Source organism: Neofelis nebulosa, chromosome X (genome assembly GCF_028018385.1).
Source record: "Neofelis nebulosa isolate mNeoNeb1 chromosome X, mNeoNeb1.pri, whole genome shotgun sequence".
NCBI lineage: Eukaryota > Metazoa > Chordata > Mammalia > Carnivora > Felidae > Neofelis > Neofelis nebulosa.
Window position 1 is genome coordinate 63,976,556 of NC_080800.1, and position 13,522 is coordinate 63,990,077.

The window sequence follows — 13,522 nt, forward strand, 5'->3', positions numbered from 1 at the left end:
ATGATTTTGCTTATTAGCTATATGATTCTGTGCTAGTCACCTAACCTCACCTCTAAAATGGGGATTTGACACCTCCTACTCCACAAGGTTGTGAAAATTAAATAACTTTCATAAAAGTGCTGTCAGTCAGGTCTCTTCATGGAAACATTTAAAATAGAATCATCAGTCAGCTTAATCTCAGAAAAGCCCCAGAAGGGCAATAGAATGCCTATATCCCTGATCTTCCATCAGGTAGGACTCCAGATCTGCAACTGTGGTTGGTGACTTTGGGAATTTTGGGGGACAACAAATGCAGAAATTCTCTGAAGTGATTGTTGAGGAAATGGCCTTTCACCACTGTCAATGTGTGATTTATATTATCATGGAGACATCTAAATCCTTTACAATCACATACTGCACAAAGCAGTTTCACCTATATTGTTTCATGTGACATTCACTAAAGCTCCCAAGAATTAGTCTTTGTCATTTAAATTGTCCCACTTGCTTTGTTACTCCTTTCCCCTTCTTGGAAGTGGCCCATCTGAATTTGCAAAATCCTTCCCATCTTCCTTTCAGGGCCCATCCATTATGAAGGCCACACTTTGGCCCAGAATCCAGTCCTAAATCCCCGAGATCAGTCTTCTTTCTGCTTTCTGAGTTTATACAGCACTGTACCTTACACTACTTTGTATTCTAGTCATTTATATACTTGTCTTAACCTCTGCCCCTCCACCCTACCTTCTTACTAAATCCACAAACTCTTCAAAGGGAAGAATGAAGAAGGAAGGAATGATTTCTTTGTTTTATGTCAGTCTCCCTTTAAAGATATTTTTATTATGAAATATTTCACGTGTGTGTTTATATATAAAGTAGAGGAAATTTATAATGAACACCCATGTACCCATCACCCAGCTTCAACAATTATTGCATCTATGCCTCCACTCCTTCTGCCTTCTCACTCTGGATTAAAGAAAATCCCAGATAGCCTGTCATTTCACCCATAAATACTCCAATAGGGACACCATCTTTTGCATTTCTGTGTCCCCTACAACAGGAAGATTGTTTTCATCTGTGCGCCTTACTACTGGGAGCACATAAGATAATTTCTGAGCACCTACTATGTGCCATACCTTGTGCTTGGCTCAGGAGGTTCTGTCTGAGCTAAGGGGGCACACCAGAACCAAGCCACGATGTTCCAAACCAAGAACTGCTACAGTTCCAGACAGTGAATATGAGGTGCACGTGGGAGCCCAGGATCAGGAATCAAATTTCACTAACTGAATTGAACGGAATCGGTTTTCTCTCAGGGACAGAGTTCGAACTGGTCATGAGACACGGGTTCTCCAGGAGGAGGCGCTGCAAAGGCGGAGGTGCAGTGGAAGTCCCCTGCGGGAGACTGGGAAGGCAGCCAGAGCCCGCTGAGGGTGCAAACTGCAAGCAACAATGCAGTTTAATAGTCGAACAGAACGCCGAGCGCCAGGGCCAGAGAGGGGTCCCAGGGTTCAGGTGTGGGGCAGGGGCGCGGGGACGCTGGACAGGCTGGGCACCTGCTCCCCAGGTCTTCCCGATGCTGCCGGTTGCCCCGAACTGCCGCCAGTTCCTGCTCCAACCATCGCTCTTCCTGATAGAGTATCTCCAAGCAGGGCACGGCGCAGAGCAAGGAAACACCTGTTTCCAACAAGAAAAGAGGTAGGGGAAAGCCCCCACCAGGCTTCCAATGGCCTCTCATCGGGTTTGCTCTCGGGAGTCTTGTAAAAGAGCGCCCAGAAAGCCAGTGCAGATCATTTTTCAAAAAGATCACTTTCTCTTTCTTACTCCCTCCTACTTTTCCTAAGCTGTAAACGTCCCTTTAAAAAAAAAAAATGTCTTCTTTCCTCCGTGAGGTTTCCAGCTCCTCCCAGACCCCTTAAAGACTCCGGCTTGGTGCTCGCAGGGACCGCTACTATCCCCAACTTCACTCGCCTTCGTGTTTTTCACTTCCTCGGCTCCCGCCGACCTACAGGTGGGGAGTGGGACTGGGGATGGGCAACAGAACAAAGAAACCAGGGAGCTCCTGTCCCAGGCCAGGCGCCCCTTCTGCAGTTTTCGACCAGCCAGGAACAAGAAGGGGTCAGGAACGCGTGAACCCCCAGCCCGGGTCTCAAGCCACTTTCCAAAGGCGAGACGCCAGAGGAGGCGTGGGAGGTGGGAACTGCCCACGCGCAGCTGACAGACCTCCACGCCACAGGCCTGAGTGGCCGTGGGCGCCAACAGCCTCCACGCACTGGGCTCCGTTATTTCATCAGCAGTTTCAGAAAAACCTGCCAAAAACAGTTATGCCTCACTGCAATGTGTAGCTTTTTCCTGCCATTTTTTTTTCATAATAAAAGAGGGAGTGAAGCTCGCTTGCTCTCTCCTCCCTCACCCCCTCCCTTCCAAAAGAGCCAAAAGGATACAAGGGGGGAAAAAAACCCACACACCAATCTCCGAGGGGATGCCAGTGAGGTGTGGCTTGTATTTAAATATCCAATATGTCAATGTAAGGGGAGTGGGTATGTATATAAAGTGCCGTTTGCATCTGATAGCTCGACGAAGCCAGCTATGAGAGGCCTAGGGAGATGGATGCGTAGGGGAAGCGCCACTTTGACTGAGAGAAAGGTCAGGAGCTCGTTGCCCCGCCGCTGAGAAGTTCCTTGGACGCGAACAGACGTCCACTGCAGCTAGGCAGAGCGCGGAGCGAGCGAGGGAGCGAACGAGCGCCTCCGAGTCGCCAGCGCTCGCTGAGGGGAGAGGTAGTTCGCGCCCCGCGGCCCCAGCTCGGCCCCGCGCACCCAGCCATGGCGGAGGTGGGGGGAGTCTTCGCCTCCTTGGACTGGGACCTGCACGGCTTCTCTTCGTCTCTGGGGAACGTGCCCTTAGCTGACTCCCCGGGTTTCCTGAACGAGCGCCTAGGCCAGATCGAGGGGAAGCTGCAGCGCGGCTCGCCCACAGACTTCGCCCACCTGAAGGGGATCCTGCGGCGCCGCCAGCTGTACTGCCGCACCGGCTTCCACTTGGAGATCTTCCCCAACGGCACTGTGCATGGCACCCGCCACGACCACAGCCGTTTCGGTGAGGACGCGGCCGGGAGGGACGGGAAGCGAGCGGACGGTTCTCTGGGGAACCGATGGCTCTGGGCTCCGGCTTGGGATCCGCGGGCCGCCCCCAAGCCTGTGCCGTCCGGGCCCGTCGAGGCGGGACACCGCCAGGGACGCGGGGCAGGCAGGATCGAATGGTGCAAACTTGGCGTCAGGGCTCCTGGCACCCTCAGACGCTCCAGGGAGGAGGCGGGGGCGCCTTGAGGTGCGGCCTCTCTTTTCCCCACTCCACCCTTCTTCCCTCCCCCATAGCGAGGGGATCATTCTGACGACGCTGCGCTTAGGATGAAAGCAGGTGGAGCTGGAGGAGGGTAGAAGCACCAGCTGAGGAGACCAGGGACCATGGCTGTAGCGCGGGGTCGAGCCTTGAGAGCAGCAGGGTTGTCCGGAGCAGAAGCCTTCGTGGGCTATCGATGTGGTGGGTGGGCGGTCCGTGCCGGAGTGGCTTTTAGCTGACAGGGGGATCCGCAGCCGTGGCACCTGTCTGCCTCTGGCTTGCTCTGCCTGGGGTGGAGGTCAATCCCGGTAGCAAGGCATGAGCTGGGTGTTGGAGAAACTGGGAAATCCTCCCGCTGTCCACTGCGTAGGGCACAGCCCTAGGTCAGCTATTGCCTAGATATACCTCTGGACTCCTTGCCTCACAGGGAGGAAATGGTCCGGGGCCCACTCCTGGGCCCACTCCCAGCCCCAGAAACAGGTGTCTCCTGGGCCCAGGACAGGAAATGTACAACCTCCATCCAGGATTTTCTCTGCCCAACACTTGGCAGATTGTTTAAAGAGCCTGTCTGACATACAAAACATAATTAGTATAAACCTTCATGTGGGATGGAGATCATTAGGTTTCAAAACAAATGTGTTCATTTCTCAGTAATTTGGCCATTTTTATTTTCAATTTCCTATTCTCTGTTAAACCATAATTCAGGTACTGTGACAGCTACCTTTACTTGGTAACCCCATCCCCCAATGCCCTATGGACCCTATGGCCCAAGGACATCTTCTATCCCTAAGCCAGTAGGAAGAGGCTTTGCCTACCCTCAGGCATGATACCTGTTCCCTTGCTTATCCCACCTTCCCCCGTTCCCCCCAAACCTCCCCATCTTCTTTTTCCCCTGCCTTGCTAGAGTTGCATCTGGAGTACACAGTAAGAGAGGGGGGAAGCACAGAGGCTAGTTTCTGGGCAAGGCCAAGTCTAGCAAACAACTTAGGGTTGGGGCTGATCTTCCTTGCTGAGAGCAAGCAGGAACCCTAATGAGATCTATGTCATCTTGGGGAAAAAAAAAACACTCACAGAGCTGGAGTACAGTGGGTTGTGTGTGGGGTGGGAGTAATGGAGGGGTGCAGGTGCCTGTATAAACTTGCAGCAGGTCCTCAAAAGGGTGATAATGTGGAGTCAGGGAAGAGGGAGTATTAACTTGGCTCCTTTCCCTTCCATCACTTGTGACTTTGCAGTTCCCTTTTGTTCCTCTTCGGAAGGAATGGGACTCCCACCCTGGGCTCAGAACCTCCCAAAGTCTCCCAGAAATGGCCTAAAGACATTGGGGTAGTCCATTCCTGATATATAAAAAGAGGAATCATGAAATGATGGAGAAATGTAGGGTGGGGGGCAGCAGAGGTGGAGAAACTGTGACCTTGGCTTCCAGCAGCTAGTGTTTGTCTGACTTTGTGCCTAAGCTGAGCCAAATAACCTACAAGGTCAACATAAATTAGTAATAGGCTCTTAGGATAAGTGGTCTTTAATTACCTCCCTAAGGACACATCTTGATTTCTTTTCATCTCTCAGGCCTGCTAAGGGTAAGTTTCAGGAGAAATCAAAGGAAATAAAACTGGCAGGAGGAAGGGATGTTTTCATTGCTGCTTAACTGACTGCTTCATTTTTGGTTTTGCCTTTTAAAATAACACTGCCTGAGACCACCTCTGCACCACCTTTTCCCTTTCCTCCTTCCCTGGCTTCCTGGCAGTTCCATGTATTTCCTGTAAAGGAAATGATAACTAGTCAAAGCTGTCTCTTTGTAACCTCCGCTGCCAACTTTCAAACACACATTTATTCTTTCTTGGTTTAGCTTTTGGCAAAGAAAGAGGTGGCGTTTGAGTTTGCTAAGTTTCCTCCCTCCACATTTGAGTTAATCAGCCAGGGTATTCAATAAATCGAAACTTTAACATTCCATAAGTGCTTTGGCAGTCAACATTCCAGCAGGGTAAAGTAGGCCAGACATAAGATATAAAATATTATAGATTTCTGCTTGGGGGGAGGAGGTAGTCTCCAAAGGCCATGTAAAGTAAATAGCTATTTGTTGTAATTTGAGAGCAGGGCCCCCAAGGATTACCCTGGAATCCATGTGTTCAGAATGAGTCAGGCTGAGCCCAAGAGCAGCCACGACTCCAAATAATAACCTGTTGGCATAGCCTATCCTCCCCCTCCCCTACTCCATTCTGCAATCAGTAGTCAGGAGTATTTCAATCTCCACTTGGCTGGTGGCATTCATGAGGTTCACAGGGATACTGACATTCCTGAGGGGCACCTGTGGACTGGCAGAGCTTGGGAGATAAACTGGAGGAGAGGCCTCACACCAGGTATGATGAAGCAGGCTAATGCAGCTGGTTCAGTTTTTGAGCAATCTGGTTCTTATTTGTCAAGATGCCAAAGCAGCACCGTCTTGGCCCTGAAGGTCTGAAAGGATGGCTGAGGGAGCCAGGCAAGTCATGTAACCAGATTCAATGACATGTTAGCCAACCATCTAGCTAGGTTCTGAAGCAGTGGAGCTCAGGGCAGATCTGTTTTAACTGAGACCATGGGGGGAAAGATGTAAGAAGAGCCTGTAAATTGTCAATCAAAGGCCAGAGGCTGAGATGGACAGGTCAAGATGAGGCAGAGTAGAGGGAGGTCCTGGACCTTGAAGGGGGTGAGAGTGCTGAGGACAAACATAGCCTACTTAACACTTTGCCTCAACACTTTGCTGTTAACTCCCCTCTCCAACTGTAACTGGGGAAATGTGAAAATGGCTTGTTTTCTCTCTCCCTTCATGCTGGCTGAGATTCAGGAGGTTTAGGAATATCTGTTCCATCATCATGTGCTACTGGGTTCCCATAGTTTGAATCCAGCTAATAGGAAAATTGGCAATGAAAATGATGCCCAAAGACAGCTGGGCAGGGATGATTCCAGCTGTTGGAGACCCCTGTTACTGGACACAACCCAAGTGACTTCCTGTATGATCTGTCCTTTGGCATCAGGGTTAACAGAGAGTTGGAGAAAAACTGTGGTGACTCAAATGGCCACACCTCTTGGGTTTCATGATTTGTTCTCAGACCAGGTCTTGGACAATGAGATCACAAGTTGCCCTCTGCTACTTAGTGAGCTCAGGGTGATCAGAAACATGAGATACTTAGAGAATGAGGGAACTAAGACTTGAAGCTCAGAAGTAATCTGTCTAAGCAAAGCAAATAACTGAAGCCTCCAGCAGGTTGGTATCACTCAAAGTTTAGCACACAGAACTGAATCATGACCTGGTTTCTTTTTTCCTTGCCATACTGGCCATTCTCCTTTGAACACACTCCTGTTTTTCCATAGACCTCTGTAAACACAGTAGAACTAAAAACAGTACACTCAGTGTGGTCTAAGGCAGAACAGAGAGGGGGCTGTCTCCTCCCTTATGCCATTACTAGACCTCTATCAGTGCAATCTTAGATCACACTAGCTTTTTTTTCACATTAGCTTTTTGATAAATTTTAATTTTTACATGACTAGTTTTACATTAGCTTTTTACATTATTATGAACTAATGCATATTAGTTTTACATTATCATGAATCACGCATACTGATCTTATCTTGTCCAAATCCCTTAACCTTTGTTGTGTATGTTTTGCTAAGCCACATCTCCCCATTCCAATGGTGGACTGACTTGTATTTAATGAAAATGCATAGAAACACAAAAGAATATAACATTTTTTCAATAAAATATACATGATTGCCTGAAGTACAGAGGGGGGTGGAAAGAGTATGGAAATAAAAAGAAATAGATAAATAAAAAGCCCTGGTCCAGACCAATTATGATAACAGGCAATAAAGCAAGGAGTGTGATTAATTCAACTGTCTGCACTTGTGGCTCACCATCCCCCAACAAAACCCCAAACAAAAAACATCTTGAGTAATCAGTTTGGGGACCAAAGTGCAGGACTTTACATTTATTCTAATTAAAGCTTATTTTGTGGAGTCAGTACATTTTTCCATCCTCTTGAAATCTCTTCAGATTTTGATTGTGTCACCTTCTCAGCTGTACATCTTTTGGAAGTAGAGTAAGCAGTTTCCCTATGTCCTCTTACAAGTCATTTATTAAAACGTTATACAAGGCAGAACCAAAATCAGACACTTGTGCAATGCAGCTAAAGGTTTTGATCCATTAAATCACTTCCTCCTTAACCCCCACTTGACACCAGCTATTTGCCCTTCTCCTCCTGCCATCTTGTGTCAATGTGTTTTCCCAAAACTCCTTTCTTGTACTTATAAGTGTTAGTAACAACCTGATTGACAATAAAATGTAAAAGATTTCAATGTTAGGGCACCTGGGTGGCTCAGTTGGTTGAGCATCTGACTCTTGATTTTGGCCCAGGTCATGATCCCAGGGTTGTGGGATGGAGCCCCATGTCAGGCTCCATGCTGAGTGTGGAGCCTGCTTAAGATTCTCTCTCCTCCCTCCCTCTCTCTCTCTCTCTTTTGGTGGCCAAAGCCTACACTCTGAGTGTTCTATACAATGGCAGCAGAACCTTTTGCATTCTTCAAATAGATCCAAGTGGGCCATGGAAACATGTGCCCTAAAGCTGCAACAGCTGCACACCTATCTGGCAGTCCAAATCACTGGGGCTTTTCAAGAGACTTCCCACTGGAGTCTTGAATCTGATTTACAAATGATACTCCCTATGTAGATTACATAGAATATTGTTACCCTTAAGAATTGCATTTTTGGATAAGAAAAACAGCCAGATATGAGCTCATTTCATACCTTTGGATGCCTCTGCGAGTCAATCATATAAAGTCTTGGTCTGTACTTTGAAAAACACGGTTAGAGACAGAAACATCAAAGAGGAATCTACTTGACCATTGTGTTTGTATCCATGGAACAACAGATTGTGCTACCTTAGGACAAAATTGTAAAGACTTCAGCATCACCAGGATTTCAGTTCTGGGTCCATTTTCCCTCTTAGAAGTTGATTTCTTTTTTCTTCCTACTGCTGCTGAGTAAATGAAAACATTTTCAAATCCTCACCTCTAACCTTGTCAGCTAGAGGGATGTTTCTGAATGTCTTCCAAACTTTCCCCTTAAAGTTGCAACATCTCAAATCAGTATTAAGTCCAGTACTACCTGCCAACTCTTGGCCATGGGTAAAGTTAAAATTCTAAAGAGAGAAGGATAAAATGACAGGCTTATCAGCCTGGGGCTGCCCTGGCTAAAAGAATTTTATAGGAGAAGGCTCTCACCAGGCCATATTTTGCCTTCTGCCGTAGGTAAGAAGAACAGACTTAGTGAGTGGCCTGTGTGGCCTTTGTTAGAGTCAAGTACCGGCAGTTGACAGCCTCATGTGGCTTTAAGGACATGGGAGCTAAGAGGGTGCAAAATGAATTCAGCCTAGAGGACAACAAGGTAATGCTGTGTGCTCTAGGGAGGAGGGAAGTGACTTTGGAAACATACAGAAATCTAGCCACATTCTTCCATTAATAAAGTACCCTCCCATTTCTTGAACTGTTGGTATTTAACAGCAATAGTACCTTGTAATTATGAAGCTTTTGTAGCCAAAGCCTTCACATGGTCTCTTCTTCATAATATGTCTAAGAGTGTTGAGTAAGAGGTTGTTCCACCCACCTTACAGATGGAAAAACTGAGGCCTAGAGAGACTCAGTATCTTTTCTGAGTTTCCATTGTTGCTGCACAAGATGGTGTCATAGGGAGTTGGGTATAGATGACTGGTAGCTCATGTCACCTGAATAGCTTCCTCTTGGCTTGATGTCAGTAATGGAAATGGCATTCACTTTTTTGCTCTAGGAATCCTAGAGTTCATCAGCCTGGCTGTGGGGTTGATCAGCATCCGGGGAGTGGATTCTGGCCTATACTTAGGAATGAACGAGCGAGGAGAACTATATGGGTCGGTAAGTTTAAGGTTTTCTTTTCATCAGAGGCTATTACCACCAGTGTTTGGACTATGTAAGGCAAACCTATAAAAACATTTATCTAGCACTTGAAATACTTCTGTCAACTGTGAAGGATTAGTGTCTTCTAGTTGCTTCTTGGATGCCTGGGAGCTTGCTATATAACACTTTCACTCATTCAGTTCCCATCAAAACTTAAGCTTTTCTGTGGTACATTTGCTTTCACCTTTTCCATTAGACAGCCAGCTAGTCTGATGATAATAGTAAGCTGTGCTGGTTTGTCAACAGATGGTAAGGGTTTGGGCCATTTACTCCCCTGAGGAGCACCTCTGAATTTTAATGGGTGCCTAGAGGAGTAGCAGACTAGCTGGCACAAAAATAGGCAGTGGAAGAGCTGCCCTTCAGATTGAGATTCTGAGATTAAAAACACAGTCCCTGATTTCCAAACTGCTTCAGCTTAATTCCAGAGGCCAAATGAAACAAACAAATGAAAAGTGAGGGTTCCAGAGTCTGGTGACAGGCTTAAGTCCCCAGCTAGGACTGGGTTGGCTGCAGTACATGTTCTCCATTCTGGAAGCTAGCCCAGAGCTGGGGAATGGTGAGTGACTTTGCTGACCTTAACCCTTTCAGGGTTTGGCTTTTGAGCCACATAGCACACTTTCTGGCTGCCTACACCCCATGAAATCAGAGTACATTTTTCCCTGACACCTAAGAGATAGGCCTGTCCCCAGCACTTGGTATCGGCAACCACAGCAAGTAGTATGCCAGCTGGATCAAGTGTGAGAAGGGGCAGAGGCAAGAGACCTGCCTCAGGAGCTGCTAGCTTGAAGTAGCCAGATTGGAGGAACTTTTCAAGGAGATCTTTTCTGAGCTTTTCAACTGACAGCCCTGAGGCCCTTCATTAGGAGAGATCACAACTCTCCTCTCATGGAGCTTTATATAGATCCAAGGCCTTTGCCTGCTAGTTGACATGGTTGTCTGTAATATCAATGGATTTGACATTATTTGCCCTAAGTAGGTAGAAAATTAGGGTGCCAGAAGAGCATTGGAAGGCCATAGCAGAAATTCTCAGGCTCAAAGAGCCCAGTGAGACCATCTCCTTTGGTCTCCTGCCTTTAGGAAAGATCTCTCCTTAAACATTTCAGTGTGGTTCATGAAAGAAGATGAAGGCAATAAGGACAGGACTGTTTTGTGCTATTTGGAAAGAAGATGCCTCAGGAATACTGGGAGATAGGACTGAAATTTTCTAATGTCAATATGCTATTGATATTTCAGCAAGCCGGGACGGGAAAAAGAGTCATATAATAGGCTCTGCTTTATTTTCTCACCCTCACAGAAAAAACTCACACGTGAATGTGTTTTCCGGGAACAGTTTGAAGAAAATTGGTACAACACCTATGCTTCAACCTTGTACAAACACTTGGACTCGGAGAGACAGTATTATGTGGCCTTGAATAAAGACGGCTCACCCCGGGAGGGATACAGGACTAAACGACACCAGAAATTCACTCATTTTTTGCCCAGGCCAGTAGATCCTTCTAAGTTGCCTTCCATGTCCAGAGACCTCTTCTGCTATAGGTAATGGACCCCTAGTGTGACCTCTGTGACCCCTAGGGCCACAGTTGTCTCTGCAAGCACTATACTCATAGCTTTTCAGTCTTCTTTCCTATAAATTTAGATAACAGAGAAGCACTTAATGTTCAACTCAACCCAGCTGTTCCCTTGTTCAAAGTGTATATCAAAGTTGGGTTATTTGGGAGAGGGATGTGGGAGGATGGGTGGGCTACAGGGAATCTTGTATATACTTATTTCTTTACTCATGTTCTTTCCCCCAAGGTGGCACGAGAAAGAATGGGGGCCCCTGCCATGGGCCAGGGGTATCTTGCCCCACAATCCACCCAAATACTTTGACAATGGGTAAATGAAAGACCAAGGAATCTGTCATAGATGCTACATACAGAGCTTTAGGAAAGTCTCATTAAAATCCTTGGGGCTATGGCCCTGTTGCAGGTCATCCCTGCACTTGCTATGGAGATTTATCATCTGTCCCGACATGCAGGTTTCCTGCCATTGGAACTAGGAGATGGGGTAGATTGTGAGAAAATGATATTAAAATGTAAGCATGGATACTGTGCATAAGGACAAACTATTTATGAAATGTACATGCTATTTATTTTATATATTTATTTATTTCAAAATAATTTTATTTTTAATGAGAGATGCTATGACTGGATTTTCATCAGAAAGAATAAGGTCCTACTGAAACAGGATAAATGAGTTATTAAAGGCTTTTATTGGCAATAAAATTTTATATTGTAACCATTGTCTAATTCTACTGAGTTATACATTTAGTGGGATGAGAAGGTTGGTTATACATTTAGTGGGATTAGAAGGTTGGTTACCTTCTTTCTCTCCAACTTATTAGAATCTCCTGATGTCAGCATTATGCTGCCTAGCCTAGAAGACTTATCACCAACAATGCTAGCATTATTTAGGGGCCTTATCTGAAGTCCTTTCAGGTTCTATGAGTTTAAACTTAGTGATGCATCAAAGCTTCAGGAAGGCCTGGACCAATAGCTCTTACAGAAGCTCCTATTTGTGCTTAAGACAAGGTGTAGATAAACACTCTTTTGGGATTTGGTTAGGCCTCAATGCCTGAAGGTCAGAAACCCTAATTGGTGGCTTCTTACTTTAGATATGAAGAAGAAGTGATTACAAATAAACAACAATCAGTAAGGACACCTATTTTTTTTTTAACCAACTTCCCTTCTGGAAGTGTTCTCCCACTTCCTCTCCAATCCACCCCCCATCCCCTGCCAGTGCTTCTAGAGCATTCTGAGAAGCTGTTAACACACTTCCCTAAAGAGGTAGTTCTCAGAGTATATGGTCTCTTGACCAGTAGCAGCAGCTGCGAACCTGTTAGAAATGTAAATTATCAAGAACTACCCTAGATCTACCAAGTCAGAAACTCTGGGATGTGGGGCCTAGCAATCTGCATGTTAACAAGCCTTCCAGAGGATCCCTGTGCCGGATAAATTTTGAAACCCAGTGCCCTAAAGGAATGGTTTTCAAAAAGAATTCTTTCTGAAACTGAATGGCTTATAAATAAAGTTTTAGGATAACTTTAGTCCATAAAACAAAAGTAGAGTTGCTCTAGTTCGAATGGAGATGGCATTCCTTGGAACTCCCTCTTCTCTAGAGCAACCCCTGATATATCATGGTTTAAAATCCCTGGCCTCTTTACTAATATTTACCGAGGTAGAAGCATAGGGTTATTTGAATTTTCGAACCAAATGGTGTCAGGATAAAACAAAATAAATGTCTCATTGCGTACTCAAGCCCCATGAAGGACTGGTGGGAAAAGGTTTTGGGCTTAGGCTAGTACCTTGATTCTCCTCAATCACATCATGTAGGCATCCACTGTTTTTTTTTTTCTGACTGTGGGGTAGCAGCAAATAACTTAGCAGCTCACTTAAAGTCTAAAAGCTCATCCAAATCTAAGTAACCAACAGAGAAATCACACATATGAGAATATATACATGAGACAGCAAATAAGATTATGTGATAAAAAGTGCTAAGTTGCATGATTATGCATGATCACAGATTAGAATGCTCACCAATGGATCCACCTAGGTGAAGATCTCACAGGGCTAGGGTGAGTAGGGAGAGTTTCCTGAAAGGGGTAACTCCAGCTGTGAAAAACCAACAGAACTTGGAGAGGCAAAGAGGCTGATGGCAATGTCTGTGTTAAGCTGCAGGGAAGAGACACCACCTCTAGAGGTCTCTAGGATAAGGGTAAAAATCAGCTGTGTGACGTTATCACATTTTTAATGAGCATGACATTTTTATTTTAAACCAAAACTTAACCTATATTATCTACAGTCAGCTACTTATAACTTTTGATACACAGCCACAATTTCTGAGGACTTGTGAGATAAATGAAATATATTTTAACCAATAGGAAGCTGGCACTTCCCTGTGAGTAGGGCCAATCATTACTCTAGTAAGACACTTGACATGAGCCTGGCAAAGCCATAAGCACAGTACTACAGGGCAGGATTACAAGGAAAAATCCACTGTAATGAAATAGGGAAAGACTCCAAATCTTAGGGTCAGGCCTTACCTTTATCCTCTGGGTGGAATTACAGGGAAAAAGACCAAAAGAATGGTGTAGGATCCCAGGAGGAATTCATAGGGGAGGCACTCTTTAGGAGTAACAATGAATGGGGCACATAGCCAGAAAATGTCAATGGGCAGCTATTCTCATTTTCAAAAGGATGGGAAAGGTAAA

At 45.8% G+C, this 13,522-nt stretch overlaps 1 protein-coding gene across 1 annotated transcript; it reads left to right on the forward strand.

The window, feature by feature from the left end:
* Nucleotides 1-2,759: 2,759 nt before the first annotated feature.
* Nucleotides 2,760-11,514, forward strand: FGF16 (fibroblast growth factor 16). Its single transcript, XM_058713569.1, has 3 exons — nt 2,760-3,069; nt 9,128-9,231; nt 10,568-11,514. Exons 1-3 carry the CDS (start codon nt 2,796-2,798, stop codon nt 10,811-10,813), a joined length of 624 nt encoding a protein of 207 aa, XP_058569552.1. The 5' UTR covers nt 2,760-2,795; the 3' UTR covers nt 10,814-11,514.
* Nucleotides 11,515-13,522: the final 2,008 nt, after the last annotated feature.

What these genes read in the sequence shown, in the direction of transcription:
- FGF16 (XM_058713569.1), top strand. Translation starts at nt 2,796, where the DNA reads ATGGCGGAGGTGGGGGGAGTCTTCGCCTCCTTGGACTGGGACCTGCAC. An exon ending in CCACGACCACAGCCGTTTCG is followed by an intron (nt 3,070 to 9,127) that starts GTGAGGACGCGG and finishes TTTTTGCTCTAG; the next exon opens with GAATCCTAGAGTTCATCAGC. An exon ending in GAGGAGAACTATATGGGTCG is followed by an intron (nt 9,232 to 10,567) that starts GTAAGTTTAAGG and finishes TCACCCTCACAG; the next exon opens with AAAAAACTCACACGTGAATG.